Source organism: Leptosomus discolor, chromosome 1 (genome assembly GCF_034619465.1).
Source record: "Leptosomus discolor isolate bLepDis1 chromosome 1, bLepDis1.hap2, whole genome shotgun sequence".
NCBI classification, from domain to species: Eukaryota; Metazoa; Chordata; class Aves; order Leptosomiformes; family Leptosomidae; genus Leptosomus; species Leptosomus discolor.
The window spans coordinates 18,136,670-18,160,790 of record NC_141391.1 but is presented as its reverse complement, the minus strand read 5'-3'; the positions used below and the strand labels follow the sequence as shown (position 1 = coordinate 18,160,790).

At 35.8% G+C, this 24,121-nt stretch overlaps 1 protein-coding gene across 4 annotated transcripts in view; it reads right to left on the bottom strand.

Annotated features, from left to right (window-relative positions):
• ATM (ATM serine/threonine kinase) overlaps positions 1-24,121 on the bottom strand; it is a 77,524-nt gene that overhangs the window by 26,206 nt on the left and 27,197 nt on the right. For 2 of the 4 annotated variants that reach the window (XM_086476059.1, XM_086476067.1), the window contains exons 26-45: positions 23,870-23,988; positions 22,429-22,555; positions 21,042-21,241; positions 18,928-19,102; positions 16,859-17,023; positions 16,452-16,584; positions 15,275-15,370; positions 13,400-13,571; positions 12,829-12,970; positions 12,021-12,197; positions 11,469-11,643; positions 8,268-8,355; positions 7,759-7,914; positions 6,723-6,831; positions 5,839-5,927; positions 5,641-5,743; positions 4,433-4,581; positions 2,348-2,452; positions 1,715-1,834; positions 412-646 (exon numbers count right to left, since the gene is read on the bottom strand). In XM_086476059.1, the coding sequence (XP_086332185.1) occupies positions 412-646; positions 1,715-1,834; positions 2,348-2,452; positions 4,433-4,581; positions 5,641-5,743; positions 5,839-5,927; positions 6,723-6,831; positions 7,759-7,914; positions 8,268-8,355; positions 11,469-11,643; positions 12,021-12,197; positions 12,829-12,970; positions 13,400-13,571; positions 15,275-15,370; positions 16,452-16,584; positions 16,859-17,023; positions 18,928-19,102; positions 21,042-21,241; positions 22,429-22,555; positions 23,870-23,988 (2,835 nt within the window). Of the gene's footprint in view, positions 1-411; positions 656-1,714; positions 1,835-2,347; positions 2,453-4,432; positions 4,582-5,640; positions 5,744-5,838; positions 5,928-6,722; positions 6,832-7,749; positions 7,915-8,267; positions 8,356-11,468; positions 11,644-12,020; positions 12,198-12,828; positions 12,971-13,399; positions 13,572-15,274; positions 15,371-16,451; positions 16,585-16,858; positions 17,024-18,927; positions 19,103-21,041; positions 21,242-22,428; positions 22,556-23,869; positions 23,989-24,121 lie in introns of all 4 variants that reach the window. The other 2 variants (XM_086476077.1, XM_086476086.1) reach the window with 2 other exon arrangements.

The following is a 24,121-nucleotide window of genomic DNA, read 5'->3' as shown; positions in this document are numbered from 1 at the left end:
GTGCAATGGTGCGGTGAGAGTATAAAACCTTGAAGACAACACTAAATATACAGATACAATGAAGTTCTTTCAGCAGCTTTGCTCTGGAACACTACAACAGTATGACACAAGCAAAAGCTTGATATATAAAACTGCATCAAAATAAAGTAACAGAGCTATAAGAGCATTCTTCACTAAGAATTTCATTTTTGCATTATCTGCCTCACAGAGTACTTACAGTTATGAACAAATTCAGAAAACATGCCCATAAATACAATTTATTAATAAGTTCAACATAGTTTATGTCTCCAACTAATTGATTAATTGAATAAACTTAGAATAGAGTTAATCTTTAGTACTGTTAAAAAATGAAGTTCTTTTATAAACTAAAAACCTAAACATCTGTCACTGATCTTTCCTGGAATTTGTTACCTGTGTATTTTTAGCAGTTCTTGCCAATCTAGAGAGGTCCACTAGATGTTTGGTCAGGATGTCTTTAACACATTCTCTTTTGCTAATTTCATTCTCCTTTTCAAGCAAGATCTCTAAAATTACAGTGCGCAGAGCCATGATAGGTTCCTGGAAACGGAAGTCACTGTCCTTGAGAAGCTCGGACTGTCTCTGCCATTTCAAATAAACATCGTTCAGTTGTTGAGTAGTAACAGATCTGCAATTGTTACCAAAAGAAAAAAGACCCGTTATTAATTCTCGCTAAATATTAGTGAAATGCAAGATGAGTAACAAAATTAAACCACCGAGGTAGTTCACAACCTACAGCTCAAAACCAAGAAACAGTCCACAAAACCCTACAATGATTAATACGCAGAATAAACTGACAGGCTTCCAGTTTTAACGAACATGAACATCAAGAGAGCAACATTAGTAAGGTGAAGAACCCCACTGTAAACATTTTTGTTTGAGCATCAAAAACTGTTGTGTTAAAGGTCCATCTACAAAGAGAACTGCATTCAAAACAGGGGGCTACATAAAAGATTAGAGACCAAGATTCCTATTTTATTATATAGGTTGTATATAGATTAGTATAAGAATAAATTCCAAACTGTGACATTGTAGCTGTCTAGGTTGTCATTGTATGTATCATTTTCTTAGGTGATGCATTAACTGCAAATAGCAATGGTTCATTAGGTCCCGGATATGTTAAATGACTGTAGGATGACTACGAGCTACCAAACTGATACAACTACAGCAGAAAAAAAAAAATCAACGTTAACAGTGCTACAGAGATAAATACCTTCCTACGATTACAAAGCAATGTTAAGAATTCAGGCAGAATACTGATGGTAATAGTGGTCCATGAAGAAAGTGACTGAAACTGAAACAACTTTCAATATACTGGTATTGTCAAGGAAATGGAACACATTTTTAGAAAGAAAACTAGAAGAGGATGACTCAGGTACTTTAGTAAAGTAAAGCCTAGGAGATATAGACAGAGTACACCAGGGAACTCAAACCAAAGGAAAGAAAATTATTTAAAATACAATATTGGCATAGCATCAAATAATTAAAACTAGATCAAAAATAAATCCAGTTGGGAAATAATGAGAACCTAGATGTGTCTTCACGCAGTAAAGGCAAAACCTGTATCATTTTTAAGATGAAGTTTGAGATACTCATGAATAAAATTTGTTGAGGTAATTTTATTTTTGTGCTAGACTTGATTACCAAAAAATCCTGAAAACTGAGAAAGGAGTATGAAACAAGATTAAATAAATACCTGGAGAACAGTAGACCTATATTTTCCAACTCTCCAATTAGCTGTAGTCTGCAAAGAGTTGGATATAAGGAATAAACAGACTCAAGACTGCCTTTGCACAGCTCTTCTACTTCATTGACTCTATGGATTTAATAGAGAATAGTACAATTTTTTTTTTAGTATCCACAAGTAATTTCAAATATCCGTAACATAACTTCCACACAGTGAACAGAATTTAAAAAGCAAAACTATTCCGTTCCAAATGATCTTGTATTACCATTACAGTTAAAAAAATTAAGTTTGTCAATAAACGAAAACGCAGTAAGCATATATAAACTCCAAAGCCTATGGGAAAGCTCAGATAAAGAAGACCAGTCAGTATTCAAATCCACTTAACAAGATCGTAAAGTAAGGAATGTATACTACAGGAAATGTACCTTCAATTAGTGCACACATTCTATATGCACAAAAGACAAATTTAGGTTAAAAAACTCAGAAATTAAGTTGCAGTTGAGAAGCATTAATTTTATTCTATGCATGAGTGTTTATTTAAGCCCATAAAGCCCCATAATAGTCTTTTTATACGTAACTTTTGACTACACACACACACACTCTGTCTCTCTTTCTAACAGCAGAATATTTGCATACAGTTACCTGGCATCTTTAAGACTATCATAGAAGGCAGGAAACTCCTTATCTCGTAAAGACTGAAGAGCATCATACAATGATTCATGGTACCCTGGTCTTCTTGTCTCGTCTCTTAGAAATAAAACAAAAGTAACACAAAATAAAAGGAAAATTACATTTCTCTACACAGACATCAATTTTATGTTTATGACGAGTATTTTTAGAAGCACATTTTCTGCAGTTGGACGGACGGTTGTTCTGTATGACAAAAAATAATAACACAACCCTTTACATTTTAAATTAATTATTTTACAAATTCAAGCTGCTGTTTTAAAACAAAGAAAAAATAGTAATCGTCAAAATGTTTGGAACACGGAGAACATGTTCAAGATTGTACCAAAAATACAATACAAAACCAACTGCACAATAAAAGTTTAATCATAACACATTTCTCACAGTATTATGCTGAAAGATATATATTATGGTACATATGCAACTTCAGTTCAGAATCAACCATCTTTTACATTCAACTTCAGAAACAGTTTTAAAAAGGAAAAAACAAAGAAAATCAGAAGGCTGAAAAAACCCATGGTGTTCAATTTAATTTTCTCTTCTTTGCCCTTTTATAGAATCATAAGGTTGGAAAAGACCTCTAAAACCATCACCAATTCACTTTTCTTTCCTACAAGGACAGGCTGAGAGAATTGAAGTCGTTCAGCCTGGAAAAGAGAAGGCTCTGGGGTGACCTTATAGTGGCCTTCCAGTACCTGAGGGGGCCTACAGGAAGGCTGGGGAGGGACTTTCTACAAGGGCCTGAAGTGATAGGATGAGGGGTAATGGTTGGAAGCTGGGAGAGGGCAGGTTTAGACTAGATACAAGAAAGAAGTTTTCCACCTGAGGGTGATGAGACAGTGGAACAGGTTGCCTAAGGAAGTTGTGGATGCTCCATCCCTGGCAGTGTTCAAGACCAGGCTGGATGGAGCCTTGAGCAGCCTGGTCTAGTGGGAGGTGTCCCTGCCATGGCAGGGGGGTTGGAACTAGGTAATCTTTAAGGTCCCTTCCAACCCAAACCATTCTATGATACAATATGATATGATATGATACGATTCTCCTTGACCCTCCTCTTTCCTGCCATCTCATTCTGTCATCTTACACGTTTTTCTGCTCCTATTAAAGCTGAATATTCTATTTGCCTGAGAGGTTTATAACCAAAAAGGTTTATACAGACCCTAGCCCGGGAATGAAGAGAGACCACTTATATCAAGTTTGCTCTGACTGTGGCATGACATATGCCCTTCAACAGGATATCTCTGTGAAGTCCTCCAGGTGCTTCTAAATAATGACCTTAAGAAAGTGCAGGAAAATAGAACGAACACACCAAGACTGTGCTCCCCAGACCCATCTCTCTGTAGGAGTCTTAGGAGAAAAATCCTCCATTCTCCTGACTACTAAAAGTTAATGTAGATGGAGTTACTGAAGACTCCATCACGTAACTTCTGCTTTTGCCAAAATGTAGTGAATCTATTCTGTATTCTTCCTAAAATGTGCAATGATATAGCTGTACTAGGAAAGGACAGAGTTCATACTAGATCCTGGCCAGCCATATGAGATAACTAGTGCCAGGCACCCAACATTACACAAGGGAGGAGATAACTCCTTATGAGGGAGTAGCCATGAATCAACACTGGTGTTTGCTTATCCAGGTCTTGATAACCTCCTGTGGCTTACTGAGTAATATTTTCCCTATTTGCTTATAAATTAAATTAAAAACATTATAATTTGTAATTAATACTTACATTTTTAATAACATTAAAAACTATCTTTCTCTCATATGTACTTAAAATACATCTACTGAGTCAAAAATGGAAAATTTGTTTATAGTTATGAACAATCAAAAAGAAGAATCAACTGTGTACAGTTTCCCAGGAAAATAAGAAGTGATGTGCATACAAACCAGACAGGTCCAAGTGAGAAAGACTGCTATTCAATTCAATGATTAAGATGAATTATGTGACCTGCTTCATAAAAATTATATTCTAATGTCATCTTTTTGCTTGGAACTGAAACCACTGCCTTTCACTTAAAGAAGCAGCGAAAAGTAAGTTGGTTTACTTGGCAGAAGAGATGTGGCCCCACTGCATATTCCTCCACGCTGCCTGGAAGCGTATTTCCTGTAGTTCCGCAGACCACTCAGTGCTTTCATGTTCCAGTCCTTTCAAATACGTGGAAAGAGTGTGGCAAAGCCCAAAATTCTGCAAAGCCTGGAATTAACAAAATTACTGGAAGTTGGTTTTCCCTCTCTAATAAACTGAACTGTTTTTTTTAAAAGGCTTTGTTTTACATTTGGAAACAAAGAAGCCTTTGTGGGTAAGGCAGAACCATAAGTATTTCTAAAGTCAGCATTATATAAGGTGAAAACTTTTTAATAAGACTACCAATCACACTATTGATACCTGCAACCCTGGAAAAACTGTTTCATTACTACTGTGGCTGGCTTTCTTTGAAAAGAAATTCCATGTTTCAAATTGACTATGTTCACCTTTTTCCATTGCATCACTGCTGGGTAGTAAGCCAAAACTGGTTTTACTTCTTAATGAACAGTTTTTCCTGGTGGGGATTTGGAAAAGTTTCCTACAACTCCTAAACTCCTATGTGTTTGAAGACCATAATGACTTTATAATTATGACCACTTATCCAGGTTACTTGTGCAGCCATTATGAAGGAGAAACACAATGGAATTTCAACAACGATACTAAATAACTTGAGGTAGGAAAAGAAAAGAACCGTAGGAAAATGGAATAGGGGAAACACAGATATACCTGTGCTATGTTATTACAGAACTGGTGAAAATACTGTCAGGATAAAAAAACAATATCTTTTTAAGGGACCAAAATAAGACAACATAAATTCTATTTATTTATCAGAAATACCAGTTTCAGTAAGACAGTTGCCATAATGGAGAGGTTTAAAGAACAAGATGGGAAAAATAACCAATTACATTACTTTTTATATCCTGTCATTTTAGAAACTGGCCAAATTCTGTATAAAATTAAATATACTTATTTTGAAATATTTCACAAAATTCATTATCCAAGATAGGGATTATGGGTGGTAACAAGAGGACTAGAAGCCTTAACGTTTTCAGGACAAATATTCAGTTGTCTTATATCATACAGTTTGGATGCCTATTACAGTGGCCTGCACTTGAGGACCAAAGAGCTCTCTTTCAGTCCTAAAACAATTCTGCATTTACTACAAATGACTCTCAGTACAATGGATATCAATTCCTACATTCATCTCCTATTATAAAATAAAATTACCTCTATTATTCCTGCCTGGCAAGTAGATGGAGAGAGGCTTGCCTCAAGGTCATATGTTACAAGGGCTTTCTCCCATACTGCTTCATGCTCGTATGTTCTTATCCTGTTGTAAGTTAACAAGAAGTTTTCAATTTAAGTTCCTTGCTAATAAACGAAAGCAATGACTTTAAAGAACAAAAGAACATTAATAAATTATACCGTGCTAATGGCTGCAACATTCTTCCTCCACCGCAGCCATAGAGACTGTCAGGTTCTCCAATGCTTCTATATATGTCCATGAGAAGGTCCTAGAATGCACACCATAAAACAAAGAATTACCTCTTTTGGAACCAGTTCAAGCAAGATTTATACATATCATGTAAGTCTATACACACAAGTCCTTACACGTAACATGTTGTTATCATTGCTTAATTTTCCTTTACACAGTATCTGAGCCTGCTATCACCACAGGAAGAAAAGTTTTGTAGTCTAGTAAAACTCTTCAGGACTACCTAACTTCTCTGCTAAGTTATTAAAAAAACCAGCGGTAGGTCTGAGGTGGACTGGCTGAAAAGCAAAAGGCAGTAGTACTGAATGAGCACCAGGCATACCAGCTAAGCAACGCATTTTAAAGACACACAAGCATAGTTCTGGAATAACGAACTATAGAAAGATGTAACTTCGACAAGGCTACCAAATCAGATTTTATGTATCAAATAAATGGTAGGAAATAACACTACTTTGGTTTTGATTATTACAACTTGCTACAACATTTGCTGATTTTTTATGAGCATATCTCTCTGATAAAACAAACTGAAAAATAATGGTCTGGTTACCACCATGAGGCCAGTTCTTTTGGAGAACAAAGCCTGCTTTGCTGCAATTTAAAATTTGCCATTCAATTAGTGTTTCAGGCGAATGAATACTCAATTTAACTTGTCCAACAAGGCCACTGAGTTCACTTCCAATTAGAGGATGAGGAGAACTTTAAAACACAGTTTTTGAAGTTCAACTAGATCGGCCTCCAGCTCAGATGAAACCTACTTGTTAATTGTAATTATATGAGAAGGTTTGCTTTCAGACTATGAAGTACACACAGGTACCTGTAAACTTATGCCAGTTTCTTCTTTACTTTTTTCATTCAAAATATTAATAGTTGTTCTTTGACTTTCTTCCTCAAACGTCAAACTCTTAGCTGCTTTAAAAGACGACCTGAAAGAAATGTTTCAACCAATAAAATTCAATGAAATGTAACACAAAGAACTACAGAAATTCTGAAACAACACTTAAGAAGTGCAAGATCAGGTCTGTCTTATTCCCAGGTTATTCAAAATGGCTCACCACCAGAATGATAAAGTGATCAGCGGAACTGAAAATATCAACATCAAGGGATTTCAACATCAAAGTGATTTTTTCAGAGGAAAAAAATCAACACCTTGTAATGTCTAATCTTTTATTATATCAAATTGCTTTTGTGAATGCCTGAAGCAAGAATGGTCTCTTCTGGGAAAGAATAAAAGCAACTACATAATATATATGCTTACAACCATACTTTTGTTACACATTCACTGCTTTAGAGTTATTTATCACCAAAATGGAGCTAGTAAACTAGTTCCATATTTTGATCTGGCTAGACCAGAAGACAAAGATGATTGTCCATTATAGAAGAAAACCCCTCCTACAAGGATCATTCAGCTCTACCCATACAATTCCGGTCATCATTCTATGGTTTCTTTCCACCCTTGACTCACTTCTGGCAGTAATTTAACCACTAGCATAGTAGTAATTATGAGAAATAAAATCTGAAAAGCGTTCAATTTAGAAAGTGAGATTCAATACATTTTAGTACTCAGAAGCATTAGCTTTAATGAAGTTTCTCCAGAATACACACTACTATGAAAACTTCCTGGTCAGAAGTCAAAATGACACTATTTTGAGTGTGTCACAGCTAGCAAACTAGCAAGGCTGGGATCACATTCAAGGACTGGTAGAAATATTTTTCAGGTCAATATACACACTGAAGGATTTTGTTTTAAGTTTTCCTTGACTTTTCATGTAACAAAACACTACTGGGTCACACAAAACATGAGCCATTTTACCAGAAATGTCAAGAAACTGCATTCCTCAAACCTCCTGTACCTTTCCTGCTGTTTGTCTATATTTATCTTGTCTGCGTAGATTTCTGCGTAGAGTAAGGCTGTGAAGTGAGCAGTACAAGACTGTGCTGCTATAGCAACCTCAAGATAGTTCAGATCTAGCCAGAAGCTGTCATCAAAAACTGTACCTGAAACAGATCTGATTAAATAGACTTTAATATTGCTGTAACAGACCTTCTCTCTAACATTAAACAAAATAAACCCAATCTAACTGTAAAGCCTTCCAAAGGCTAATTTTATCTTAGCCCCCCCCAAAACCCATACCACAAAAAGTTTATCAGACAAAAAGTTTTCTATAAACTCCTTCAGCATAGTCAGAAGACTATAAGGCCAGCTGTATCATTTCTGTAACAAATGCAAGATCACTACTAGGTCTTCCTTCTTTTAACTGACATGTTCTCTACCACATCCCTCTTCCTTAATCTAGAGCGTAACAGATCTTAGAACAGACATAATTAAATTAAAGCAACATTTTGGAAAGCTGCAATTCACCTCTTTTGTCTTCTTAAGTAATCAACAACAGCAAGCATGGCTCGTCGAGACACTTTATCCAAACTTCTAAAATTATGGATTTCTTGCTCTGGGATGTATATTTCAAAAGAAAGAATATAATAAACATTTGTCATAACACGTCCATTTACAAAATAAAAAGGTGTATTTTCTACTCAAGAAAATAACTAAAAACTTCCTTGGATGGCATTTCCAAAATTAAATTAATAATTTGTCCCAAAATGTATTTCCCCTCCTTATATGATGTTAGTGACATTACAGTGCTTTATACAGCAATTTTCTTTCAAATTACTTTTGCCTTAATAATTTGTGGACTCAATCTCCCTGCCCCACCCCACCCCCCTACTTTCAAAGAATTTATATTCCCATGCCCTGCTTCTGGATTGAAAAAAAAAAAAACCAACAAAAAAGAACAACACCAAAAAAACCCCAAACAGATGGCTACAGGTTGTGTTCTGGTCATCGGGTTCATAATTTTTTCATTTTTCTGGACATTTTTAATCTATAAACTACAAGAAGCAAGAAATAGGGAAAGCATAAGCAAAGGTTTGATTACTACTACACTACATCAAGATGCAGAACTAGAAATTTCCCCTTAAGAAAGCAAAAGCCACGTAAAAAAAGTATCTGGGTCTGGAGAACAGGCCTTACGAGAAGCGACTAAGGGAACTGGGGTTGTTTAGCCTGGAGGAGGCTGAGGGGAGACCTGATCGCTCTCTACAACCACCTGAAAGGAGGCTGTAGTGAGGTGGGGGTCGGTCTCTTCTCCCAAGTAACAAGTGACAGGATGAGAGGAAACAGCCTCAAGTTGCACCAGGGGAGGTTTATACTGGACATTAGGAAAAATTTCTTTACTGAAAGAGTGGTCAAGCATTGGAACAGCCTGCCCAGGGCAGTGGTGGAGTCATCACCCCTGGAGGTGTTCGAAAAATGTGTAGATGTGGCACTTGGGGACATGGTTTAGTGGGCATGGTGGTATTAGGTCAATTAGGTTGGACTTTATGATCTCAGAGGTCTATTCCAACCTTATGATCCTATGAGTCTGTGATTTCCTGTGTTCCAACAAACAGACATGAACAATGCTTACTTTCCACTATTATCAAAGACCTTGTAGAAGGAACACTAACTCCTTTATAACTCAACTCTCACATGCTCAACTTTCAAAAGACATACAGTGGGGACATCTGACTCTCAGTTCCTAACGCACCATGACATTTTGCTCTCCAGATCCATCCCATGTGCTGCGCTACCTGCAACTGTAGACACAGGGTCTCACAGGCAGGGTCTGTTCATTGGCACTGCACAGTCAATGCCCCAAATTGATGGCTACTTCCTCTTTCGTAATTTGATCCAATGAACAATTGAAAATTTCTGAGTTAATTCTATTTGGGTACCAGAAAGTATTAACGAGTCAGGGGAAGGAAGAGGCACTGGCCAAGAAAACTGGGAGAAAAAAGTTATTCTTTAGGATTTGTTGAACAACAGACCAAATGACTATAATGGTAGCTATAAGCTGTCAGCATGGTGTTCATACTCCCTTGCTACAAGAAGCTTACAGACAGAAAACAAAAAACAAAAATGGTGCCTGTTTTTTTCACGGTATCAGATAGAAATTCTAAGGAGAAATAACTGAACATCTATCTTGAAAGGTTAATATAACAAAAAAATTACATCTCTTCTGCAAAATAACAGATTGAACTGACATCTAATTCTGGCCAGACCAACAATGCACAAAGTCTAAAATATTCTTCATTCTTAGTTTGGTGTGTCTGACTCTTGTCAGGCAGTTGGCAAATCATGATTTGTTTGGTTTCTCAGGCAGAGCAGTGATGATGTTCACACTAGTTATGCTTTAAATTGCCAAGATTAACAGTCAGTCCCTAGAACTTGCATGATCCTTGCATAGAATCGCAACGTTTGAAGAGGCCTCTATCATTTGCTTGTTGGTGTCACTGAACTAACTGCAAGTTTATATAACTTAGGAAAAATTCCTTCTTATTTTTCAACGAACATTTTGGATTAGTCCGTACATCTGAGCATAAATTTGTGCAGTAGTTTCCATGGCTGCTTACAGGAAGGAAATAGGAAATTGTTAATCCTTTTCTATCTGACAAAGTGGGACAGTAATAAGAACAATCTGGATTGTGTGAACAGCTTGTTATTGGACTCCAAAAATGTGAAAGAACACTGCTCTAATCTTTCTGGACAGGGTACTCAGCATCTATAAAAAGTACCTTAAAATACACCTAGTATCATCAGGCTTATTTACACCACTCTTAGTACAACCTGCAATCCTAAGGGTTCCTTTTCCTCTCTGGCAATCTGAAGCTTGCATGACTTGCCTGTAAAGAGACTGCAAGACATTGTAGAGACTCATTCCTTTGGTGATCTGTCACTGAAGAAGGGAGTTGGAAGATATAGCAGAATAGCTACTGCACAAAAAAATATTAACCCAAAGGTACTATATTTGTGTTAAGCAAGGGATACGCACAAATAAAACAAATAAACTATTTCAGCTCCTGAAAATAAGTGCATGTACCATTCCCATAGCCTAGAAACAAAGATCTTATTTTTGACACAGACTTCTGCTACCTTCAACCACAATCTAATCGGAAAGGCCATCAGGCAGCTTGATTAGAAAGTGCTTTGCTTTTAATGGAACTTACCGCATTACTCATACTCAGTTGCAAATCTTTCAGTTACAACTTCCTTTCATTCTGCTAGAATGGAACAAGTCTTTTGAATGTATACGGAGACCATTATCAACATGAGGCAGAAGCTAAAGCAAGGGTTAGTCTTTTTTCTAAGGGGAAAATCCAGGTGAAAACTACCTTTAATCACTCTTGTTTGAATAAGAGAGGAATTTAACTGCCAATTAGTCATTTTAAGAAACAGTCCAATACTCAGTCTTGCAGCACACAACACTGGGTCACATCTAAATTCAGCAAGTAACAAACATGATTGCGAATTAGGAAAGAAGCTATACAGAAGAAACTACTTGGGTACTGCCAATAAACAGCTTAAAAATTACTAGAATCTCCACTGAAAAAGATCAAACAATTGGACTGAAACTTCTAAAATTCTGTCTGCCTACAAGTGTGCATCATACATTCGATGTCAGAAGATAATTTTTTCACAACCAGAATCCCTCTTTCAGCTGAAACAAAAATATTATGACATTACCTGAATCAGAATTTGGAGGTGTAGCAGATCTACTAGATGAGGCAAATCTGCAACAGGCTGTAAAAAACTTCTGGATATGAACTGACAAAATATTTCTCCAAGATTCATCTGAGTCATGAAGAAGGATATCATGAATAAGGTATGGAAGTAAAGTTTGACACAAGTCTGTTTTCACCTAGAAAACAATCACGCACAGCAACTACTAAGAAAAACAACTTAAAGCCTTTCTTTCTCAGGTTATAACCAAACTGACAACTACTCAGACAAACATGTGACATGAAAAAACTAAACCACTCAATAGGGCTATGCTGGCATTCAGTTAAAGTAGTTATACATGTTCATCTATGTTTACAATTATCCCTCAAATCTTGTATCTCAAGATGTATTTTATGGGTGTCTGCAGTATCTGACTACGAAGTATCTGAATTACTGTCAAGAAAAAGTAGTAACTTAATAGCAGAAATTACTGTTTGCCATCAACATGAGTAATCATCTATATTTTTTGCATCACAGCGCACATACACATGTACACACATGGATAATTTAGCTCACCTCACACAGCGGCTTCATTAACTGGAGAACTTCATTTTGCACACCTCCACTGTCCAGTATGGAACTAGTTAAGCGCTTGATCCAGGTCTCATGACTTTCTCCCAGAGGAATCCACAGGTTTGTGTCATCCAAAGTTTCTAAAGGAGCCTCCATATCATTAGCAGGTACTACAAAAAACTAGAAGGAAAATGTTGCAAATATAAATAAATTCTATGGCATTTAAAAAACCATACTGCACTCTGCACACATTAAAACATATCAAATATTGACCATGCTTTAATTGATTGACAGTATCAATTTTGTTTGTGTAAATGTAAAGTTTTCCAAGGAAATCTGAAAGTATTAAAAATAAAATTTTACTGATAACATCCTCAAGGTCACATTAGACACCACATTCAGGTAACAAATCAGAAGTCTGAAAATTAGGAAATATCTGATTTGTGGTTAATTATGCATCTTTTTTTCTGACCTATTTTCCACTAATTTTTTGCATCAAATGATACTGGAATCCTGATAAAGAACGTATTAGATTACCAAGTAGGTAATTAAAAATTGTCTGTCTAATAATGAAAATACAGCTTTCTAATGTCAAATTGGTAATTACCTATGTGAAGAAGCCACAAATGCTGAAACAGAAATGGGAGAGAGAAGCACAAAAGCAATCATATTTGCAATCAGACTGGTGAAAAGTCCAAATTTTGCATTCATCAGTCTATCTCAAAATTCTTTCAAATTTACTTTTTAAAAAAATATATTTTTACATTTTCTCTACCCCATATGCCATATAAATAAGGTGTATCAGAACTACCTTTTTCCTAGATGTTCTGAAAGGTTGTAGATAGACTAACATGGGATCAGCTTCATTTTTATAAACTTCCCAAAATTCACTGCCAGACTTGGTGGCTAATATGTTTTTCAAACAGGAAACAGCAGCAGCTCTAACATCAATACTGAAAAAATAACATACACAATGTCATTATTATTAATTTCATTCAGATAATTTATTTTCAATATCACCTTTATAAATATACAAGACAAGTAATTCCACAATCTAACAAAATGTGCATCAAATCAGAAAATTTTGGACCAGAATACACCACTGCATATTTTGTTACAGAGCAAATCTTCAGTATTTACTCCACAGCACTGCTATCCTCTACAGCACAGAAGAGACTCTCTGGCTCGAGTTCAATTGGAGAATTTCTAGGAAACATCTAAGCTTGACTGGATAAGTAAGATGAGCCTTGAAGAAGCACAGGGTGGAACAGTAACTAGAGTTAGTAGCACTTTCAGAGTGTTACTCTGAGGTGATTTGAACAATGTACAACTTAATGGCTCCTATTAACCTTTGACCTAAATAAATAATTAAGTATACTCACCAATTATCTGTTAAAGCAATATTTATTTGAGTTAACATTATGAAGACCCACTGAAGTTTTCTATTGTCAAGTACTTCCACTGCTTTAGAATCCACAGCATTTTCAGCACGCTGAAGAGCTATGGTGGAGAAATCCATGGGACCAATTTCTCCCAAGCAACTTCCAACAGCCTCTGCAAATGCAAGTGAGATTTTATAGTCTTATGCACACTAAAACAAGGTCTTACCCTAAAAAGTTGCAATTAATATAAACTACCTTTAGAACTGAGATTATTATGGGGTAAAAAGCCACAAACATTTATAAATAATCACTTCAGGAGCTTTATGACTAAAACTGCAGGTGTGCAAATTTGCAGGTTAAGACTCATCAATAATACAGTTACGCTTTCTAACTCAATTTTCTAGTGCCTATGGCTCTCAGTCTTGCAGTTTAAATCAGATATGGATTTTATTTTTACTTCTGTCAGAAACAGATAAGTGCAAAAGGTCACAATCACAGACACTAAGAGACACTAATTTTCATTCCCGAAGGATATGATAAATACAGACAGCAGCCTGTCAAGTCAGTCAGAATTAACCTACACTTCACATAAAATTATGTATCAATGTGTTCCTCATTTGCTTTCCAGACAGAACATTTTATAAAAACACCTGACTACCAAGAAAAAAACCAAACTGACCTTAAAAATAATTTAAAAAAAAAAGGGATATTAACTCTCGTCAGAAAGAGACCAAAATCTATTTCCCTGCTCTTTCCTTCATACTTGCCATGTGTCTTGAAAATGTTTCCATTTTCTACAACATTGTTTCAACCACCAGAGCAAATAAAGAACAGACTGAAGACATACAGGTTGTGTTTTGAACTAAATTTAACAAACGATCTAAGGAAACACAATGCAGAAAAGGCTGAAACTTACAGCTTGCAGAGGTGTTGAAGAATGTAACCTACTGAAGTCAATGTGAGCTTCACCTGCTCAGCATTTTTAATTACCAGTTATTACTCTTTCAGACAAAAAAGATATTAATATACTGTGTTTCTGTCTAGTTTAGACATCTCATTTCAGTAAACGGCACCTTCAAGGAGGAACTCTCCACTCTGGGAAGAGGGGATTTGGATTTTAGTTTTGGTGCTTTGGATCAAACATTAATCAAGTACTCAATATAAACAGTGAGAATAATTTCAATGACACAGAAGTGTCTTTAAGATGGAGAACAACTATTTTAATTTTCACTAAGCCACGCCTTTCAAATTTTCAGGTATGTGCTCTTCAAGATCTCTACAACTACCTAAAAGGCACTTGTAGTGAGGCCAGTGTTGGTCTCTTCTCCCAAGTAACTAATGACAGGACAAGAGGAAATAGCCTCAAGCTGTGCCAGGGAAGATTTAGATTGGGTATTAGGAAAAATTTCTTTACTGAAAGGGTTGTCAGGCATCGGAACAGGCTGCCCAGGGAGGTGGTGGAGTCACCATCCCTGGAGGCGGTCAAAAGACGTGTAGATGTGGTGCTTAGGGACATGGTTTAGTGGTTGGTTATGTGTTTGGTGGTGTTAGGTTAATGGTCAGACTTGATCTTAAAGGTCTTTTCCAACCAAAATGATTCTATGATTCTATGAAGTGACCCATATAACAGCAGATGACTCTTCATTGAGTATAGAAGAGACCAGGGTCTAAACTGATGACAATTTATTAGTCAAAGTCAAAGCTGTAAAATACAGTGACTGAAAAGAAGATGTATCACCCGTTTTAACATTCCTGATGGCTACCTCTGGCAGCAAATGCAAAATAGCAGTGGGAAGTAATACTGAGAATGGCCACAGTTTCAACCTGGGGTTTGCAGTGACAGTCCTAGGATGCCTGCGGGATGAATTAACTTACCCAGCACTGCTTTTTCACCTGTATGGTTAACTGCCATCTTGGACAGCTGCAGTAAGCTCACCACCAATTTCACTACTACAGAATCTTCTGGCTTTTCTATCATTCAGAAAGAAAAAAGAACCCCAAAAATGTCACTGTACACTTGTAATGTGAACATATTAAAAACACTGCTTTAGTAACTTTCATCTACAAATGTCAACATGCATTATTAATGTTCAAGCAAGCTGGTATTAAACAGTACATTAAAAAAATTACTCATTCTTATTCATTATGTCTTGAAACTATGTCACAGAAAAAATTCCTATGCATTTGACTATGCCAAAGAATCCTCAAAACTACAACACACAAATGCTACTATTTTCAGTGTTTTGATGTAGAAATGATAATTAAATACACGAAATACTAGCATAAGTGAAAGAATGTTACTTGAAACAGCACAGTCATACTACGTGACTCAACTGACAGCACTTAAGTTAATATCATCATTCTGTTCTAAATCTGAACCCAAGGAATATCCCAAAACAAGGCTTTCTGCCAGGAATTTCACAGAATTTGACTAGCTTTCAGTTGACTAATTAACTTTGCCAAATTATAAACTCTTGAGATGGATATTTCCTTACGTATTTGCTGCCTGCCTGAGTTATTTTCTTTTTAAATAAGCTTTCCAAACAAAATGGTTTTGCTGTTTCCAGGAACAAGGGCTGAAACAATGCTGGGATGTGGCAAGGTTCAACTGAACTAAATCCTACCATTCTGAAACTTCCATGAGCTTTACTTTCTAACATACTATGCCTTCAATAAAATCTAGTTTCATGACATTTAAGAGAACAGGGATATTCATATACAAAACTCATTCAGCAGCCATAAAGCGATATACTCATATTATACATTATCCTGGTCATTCACAATCATATATGCCCCATGCCAAAAGCTGGAAGGGCATTTTATCCTCTCTGCCATATCACATCTTAGATAATATTTATAACATACTCTGCTAAAGATACTTCAGATTTTGCATGAATATTCAATGTCATTCTTCTCTGCATGTGGAATTATAATAAGGATACATTGTTAAACATACAAAAAACAAGACACAAATGAAAACATTCGATGTCAAATTAGAACACACCTAAAACCAGATACAACAGAAATAAAATACATAATCAGATGTCAGTACCCTGGAAATTTTTCAGGAGATCCTTCATCTGATCTTTATATTGTTCCAATTGTTTGCGTAAATAATGCAGTCCTTCAAGTCGTGTTAAGGGCAGCGAATCACAAACACCAACTGAGAGAAAGTGATTAATTTCCTGAAAAATGACATTTTGCATTAAGCACATATAGCACACAAAGGCTTTAAGTAAAGAAGTGGCTCTCATCAGTCCACAACGTGAGTATTAATAGATGCAAAATAAGAATGGAGACCTACAAATATCTCAGTGTCTGAAACTGTCAATAAAAAGAATCCGCACATCTGCTTTAAACCCTTCTCAATTACACCTATAGCTAGAAAAATGTTTTTCTTTTGAAAGTTTGCATTACAAAAAACACTATGCCATGAGATATATTTTAAAACATAATTACCTCCAAAAGAGAATATGGTCCTTTACTGTATTTTATTTTCTGTTGAGTTGCTCGCAAATCTTTGAAAGCAGGATATTCAGGAAAAGGATCCAAGCATTTGATTGCTTGGTACAGATTTTCATTATCCTTATTATGTATCACCAGATACTTCAACAAGTCTAGGACCTGAACATAACAAGTAAATTAAAAAAAAAAAAAAAAAAAAAAAAAGAGAAACATTTTTGATCCATATTTCTTATTCAGGTTACAAAGTTTGTATTTCTCCAAGTTCCATAAGCTGAGAACCCTATAAAAAATGCTGAGGTAATGTATTTACACTGTTAAAAATCATTACGTGTTTACATGTTTGGAGGCATGGGGAACATTCTAAAATGGTGGGGGGTTTTTGCTTTTCCCCCTCCCAAACAGACATCAAAGCTTTTATTATCACAACCTGCAGTTACATCCTGTCTTTCGATGAAGCTGATTTCAATTTCAACCGACCAATACAATCATTACAATATTGGCAATGATTTAGCAACACACTGCACCCAAGCAGTCCTTCTGATATTATTAGGACTTTATAATTCTTACTGACTAAAGTGACCTTAATTTGAAATCTGGACAAATGCCTAAATATCATAATTTATTGCCCAAATCACTGAACTCTGGCAGAATTTATTTTATAACAGATCTACAGCTTGAATAAATGCTTGCTAAAGGGGTACTACACTTTCCTTTTATGCTTTACTTACAAGTCAATGCAATTGGAAATTCAATTCAGGCAGCTTTGAGGGGTCTACAATCTAAACAATAAAGTTTTTATTTGGAGACCTGTATTTACCTGAAAACAATTAACTAGCCTTCATTCAATGCCAGAAGAAAAATAACTGAAAAGGGATCACTAGAGGAAGGACTTCCCTGCAGGAGTATGATATGAGAAGTTTTCATATTTGGTATCAGTCCCAATTCAGAGAAATTTCTGTGCTCTCCACTTTGTTTCTGCCCAGGGATGCCCTGACATGTTGCTTTTGCAGTTGTGCGTGTACAACTGCACAGACACATTATAAATCTGATCATGATCACTAAACTGGGAAAAAGATTGCCAGGTTATTTTCAGCTAGATCAGCACAGCCCTCCACCTGAGCTGGAAGTACAAGGAGGAGGACAATGTAGGGGTACACTGCAACCACACGGGATCAGATTAAGCCAGCAGGCAATCATGGGGACTGAAGTGCTACTAATTATAAGTTTCTGAATCTAAGCATATTTCCACCCCCAGCAGAATTCACATACAAATCATCACCAGAAGGAAAACAAGGCTTGTCACACAAAAGAAACTGCTTCATTTCCCTTTTAAGGCCTATGTGCTACATTTATTTTTAATGATAATTCGTTAAATAAATAGCTGAACTACTGAAATCTGTTCTTTGAACATATTTCCTCTTTGTCATTTAGACACTTTCCTCTTCCAAAGGTCTTCATCGTATTTCCTGTGAAATCATCCACAGAGCTTTGCAGGTAACCACTTGGCTACTCAATGTGGTTGTACTGCTTAGCTTCCCATCACCAGCGGTTCAGCAATGCCCATGTTTTCTCTATCTTTTCCTTAGTGGTACCACTGATTTGGTGTCTCTACTCAACTAACAATTATTCAGAAACTTACCCTGAAGGTTTTAAACCTCTTCCAGATTTCGCTGAAAAAGGTGCACAGATGCATAGCAGACATTACAACAGCATTAAAGCTCTTTAAGAAATCTGATTTTTTATAGACTAAGTAAATATAGAATTAGAAAGTGAGTGATACAGTAATCTCAGCGATTATGATAGAAATACATCTCAATGACTGTTTAAAGCTGCAGGAATTAAATATGGAACACAATATCTGACAAAATAGAAGTACCAAAAGCAAAGACACTTTTATTTAAAAAATTAAAGGTAAAGTGTTGCATCTCAAATAAGATTTTTTAATATAAATCTACAAAGCATAGAAAAAAAAGGAATTAAAATTGAACATGAGTAGAGATAGAGCTTTAATGACAGTGAAGATGAACTGAAAAGCTAACAGATAAGCAGCAACCGATAACTACCTGTTCCTGAACCTCAGGCTGGTCCATGGCAAGAGGTATCAGTGTTCCTACAATAACACGAAGGTGGCTCTCTAGAGCATCATTGCAACATGTAATTGCTGTGTGGCAAACAAGATGGAGAAGATCACAACAGAGTGAAAAGCTGCGCATGGACACTTCTCTGATAACAACAGGTCTGTCACAGGAAACAAGAAAATGAATTAAAGAAATACAAATTATCATTGTCTCAAGTATTAACCTTTTATACAGTAGGGAAGAATAGGGGAAAAGGGGAAACATAAGTAAACTTTATAGCAGGAACTGATTCTAAACTTTAAAATTTATCAACTCAATTAGCTCTAAGGATTTAGCTCAGAAGACACAGGAGAACTAAAATACACAGAATTTGACTGGTCACTTTAAAAAATGGAGTGGAAAAACTTAAAGACAAATATATTACAAAAAGGAAAAAAACCAAAAACAAAAGCAACCCAAAAAGGCTTTTAAATTGTTATTTGCCAGAACAACGTCAACAGAAACAGAACAAAGTGGAAAACATGCTCCCTGAACCCTCCTCTCTCTCACATAACCATTAGTTTGAAATAAAAAAAAAAAGATTCAGGTTACAAAGGACACCTGGGGATTATCTAGTTCAGCTTCCCATCTGAAGCATGGTCAACTTCAAAGTCAGATCAGGTTCTCAGGGTTTTGTTGAGCTGAATTCTGACACATTCCATGGATGGAGAATCAATAGCTTCCCTCCGAGCAACCTGCTCCAGTATTTGACTATCCTCACTGCGAAAATCTTTCCCCGTATGCCAATCAGAATTTTCCATATTGCAACCTGGTGGGTGCTACCTCTTGTCCTTTCACTGTGCACTTCCAGGAAAAATCTGTCTCTACCTTCTCTACAAGGTATCTTCCCCTCCAGAAACTGGAAACCAGAAATTAGATCAACTCCCCTTATCCCCTTGGGAGTCTTCCACTCAGCCCATCCTAGTTCAGCATTACTTCTCATGTCCTGGCTGGAGTGGCCCCACGCTGGACACAGTGGTCCTATCGCAGCTTCGTAAGACTCAGAGGGTAATGCCTACTTCCCTCAACTTGGGGGCTATACCCTTGCCAGCACAGCTCAGTACATGGTCAGCCTCCAGTGATGAAAGGCACGCTGCTGCCTCATCCAGCTTGTCCTCCAAGACTCCTGGGTCCTCTTCTGCAAAGCTACGTTCTAGCCAGTCAGCTCCCAAGCTGCACTCATGAGTGGTGTTCTTCCATCCCAGGTGAAAGACTTAGGGGTTGTCTTTGTTCAGCTTCACAATGTACCTGTTGCCCTACTCCTACAGCTAGATGAGGTCCTTCTGAATGGCAGCCTTGTCCTCCACTGCACCAACTGCCCCCACCCCAGTTCAGCGTTGATTGCAGTAAGTCTCACAATAATGGCATTTACCATAAAATCCACACCTCTCTCCAATATTTCAGGCTATGAGATGCTTCCAACAAGCAAAGCGATCAACTTGCACTTAAACTCAATGACATTTAAGCGAATAACTGTCTTGGAAACCCAAAGCTACACCTCAAGTAAGATAATACCTCTAGTCCTTATGAAAGATAAGAATCTCTACTTAAATCTTAAGCCTGATGAAGGACCAGTTTTCTCAGTCTGAAGACAAGCTAAGATAACATTTGCCAATTCTCAATCATTTTCTTAGCTACTTATTGGTGAGAATGTAAATATCAATACTCTTCATTAACTCAATAAACGCATTTTTTGGCATGTGCTTACTTTGCACTTAACTCCACAATTTGAATTTTTCTTCCATATCCTTTAAATTCCCAAACATCCTTTCTGTCATCAAAATCCTCCCAACATTTCTACAATTTGATAGTCTATTATAGATACAAAATTCTGCAGCACAGCGTACATTTAAATACAAGGATAGCACAAAACATTTCATATTTTAATAAGAGTTCTAAATTTAAATTCCAAAATTATGAAAGAAAGGCAATTTAATTTTTTCTTTCAGCAAATTTCAGTTATTTCTATGAATGAGTTAACACCTAGTGATACTGAAATGTATGGTTACAAGAACAGGGGAGCACAAACAGGAAGAGCAAGATATAATTACCGTATTTACCTGCTATTGATGTGGTGAATCAGAGTGTAAATTACATCTCGGAGGACAAAAGCCCATGCTCCTCCTAAACCATCTTTTATCTCCTTAAGTAACAGACTAACAAACAAGTGATAAATTATAAGAACTCTGTGTTTCTTGTAAATGTTTTTTGTATCTGATGCGTGCTTACAAAGAGCTAGAAGGATTTTCTGGAATGAATCCTAAAAATGAACAAACTGTGAGTAAAAAATTAATTCATAACGCCAATATAGACATACTTTATAGCAAGAAAAAACTTAAGTGATAGATTTTTTTTTTTAAAGGACGTGTATAAAAAGGGTTTATTATTTTTACCGCTTTAAACTAACAAAATACCTACATAGAAATCAATTCTCCAAGCAGGACTATAAGCCCCATACCTCCTAATTTTCTGTTTTCCCCACATGAGAAAGGTTATGCACATTTTTCAGAAAAGCAAACAGTTATGGCAGTTTCTACCAATAGGAGAAACATCAAATAAAAAACATTAAAACATGGGGTAGTGCTTCAACCTTTAGTCTTTCAAACATCATGTTCATATGTACAAAATGTGTTATTTCATAGAACGCATCAATAGAAATCGTAACAGTTAAAACTGTAAACTTAATAAAAAAGTAACTGTCTTAAAGTGCTAGGCAGGTTGTTACATTTTAAAGAACTCATTCTACTGTCTGGCCATATTAACTTTTACACTCAAAAGATTTAGACAAACATGGACTAGAAAAAGGGATTTTTCATATTTTTAGATTGTTTGTGGATAGGCAAAGTAAGTTGTTGGCAACATATGCAATAAAGTAGCATAAACTTTGAAAAGATACATTTCTAAGGAATGACCTTACAACAGTTTATGATTTATTGCAAGGGCTGCATAATTTTAAATGCCTTCGTATTTGCCTTTAGCAACTGAAAATCAAATGTCTAAAAATATCACAGACTAAAAAATTTCACACTGTCAGGAAGGAAAGCAAACTTTAATATCTTAACTGTAGATAGTATTTAATAAAATTGTCCAAATGTAATTATTTTAGAATGTTCTTCAGACATATACCAAAGAAACAAATTCCATCTAAATTATGTCTGGTACACACAGATTTCCCCAACCTTTAAAATAATTCTCTCTATTTACACATTATTTCATATGTATTCTATAATACATGTAATAGTTCAAGCAAGTAACTTTTGAAAGGTTACTGTGTCCCTGAACTTAGGACTTCTTCCATTTCAGAGGGCAAACAAAAGATCAGAAAGGTTTCTAAGGTTGTATTTTTTCCTCATATATACATGACAAGAATGTCTAATTAAACCAAAATGTACCCATAAAAAAAATTTTATATTCTACAGAAAAAGAAAATCATCACTACATACTTACAGGGCTTTTAGCAAGAACTGCTACAAGACTTTTTAATTTGCTTTTATGACAGTTGCTAATATAGTCCAAGGTTGCCTTAATCACATAAGATGGAAAATGAGGAGGGTTAGGAGCAGGATCCAGTTCCCTGAATGAATAAAAAAAGAGATTATTTTTTTTCCCTTCCCAAAATTAAACCCCATGTATTAAACAAAGTAAATCCCATTGAACATTGACATAAGTCCTAGAAAACCTTTTCTGCTTTCAGTAAGAAGCACCCAAAGTATCCAGCAGAGTGACATACATCTTATTTTTAGCTGTCTGTTGGCCCTCTACAGCAGTTTTCTAACTTGTACTTTCTCAGCATTCTTCTATTATTTTCTGAAAGATCATATTGCCAAAAACTCATACATTTGCCTCATCTAAGGTACTTCATAGGAAAATCTAATTCCAAGTCATGGATAAAGCTTCTGCATTTTGTAATTACACAATTACTATCTGGTTAAGAAAAACATAATCAAGAATCTCCCCTTTATAAAAAAAAAGGTAGTCTACTTTTTCTGGGACCTCAAAAAGAAAAGGAATGCATCACAATAGTAACAAGACAGCAAAATCTAAGTTTCACCACTTTATTCTTGTCATTCCCTTCTTAGAAAACCTTGTGTTACAAACAGACACCACAGTCTGTTAATAAACACACTAAAACAAATCCATTTTATAAAGTTCTGAAATCCCAGACATCTAACTTTTGGCAGATTTTCATAGAAATGCTTTGGTTTCTTTCAACTTTATATTTCTACAATAAAAATATCTTCTTCAATAACTTCAGAAAGTTTTTTCTAAATAATTTATATCTAAACACAAAAACCTGAAAAATTATTTCCAGATACAATTATACAAATAGCAATATTTTTAGGACAACAACAAAGACTGAAAAGCTCATGAAAGTTAAAATATTTCTGCCACTGGAGTATTTCTATTCATTAGGAATTCATTTATTTGGCATTGCTTAAGCAATCTCCTTACCAAAGGCAAGAGCTGCCACTACAATAACTGTTAAAAAATGGTTCACTTAATTTTCTTAGTGACTTCTAAATATTTAAAGATCTTTAAAAGAATCACTTTAATTTTGAGATTAAAACCTGACCAATTTTATAGAGAGGGTAGTCCATCCAAATTGGAACTAATCTAAATTGGCATTGCCATAGTCCAGCTCACAACACGCAAAGGCATTCTCTTGCCCACCCATTCGTCCTTTCCATTAACTGAAGTATTACAGAGCTTCTACTCACTGATACTGGGGAATAATTATGTGAGAAAGCCTGTGATATGTCATTACTAATGACAATAAAATCCTTAAGTCTCAATTTCAAGGCCACCTCTTCTTATGCCTGAAGGGCATGTTTTAATGCACACTGTTATACAAACGCACTCGGCACTTAGAAAAACTACAAACACGTACCTCATGTATTTACTTAGATGAGCTCCTTCTTCTACCATGGTAGCAGGTGGTTCATGTAAGGTCATCAACAGTTCAACCACAATCTCTGCTAAGTTATTATGAGATAAATTGTCAATTTGCTAGAAGAAGAAAAAGAGTGTTTTAATATGAACAAAATATTTTAGATAAGATAATTTAATATTACTTTTCCTTCTGAGAAAACCTAATCTTTCCTGTCCAGATTCTCTATTTGTTCAATTATCCATGACATAC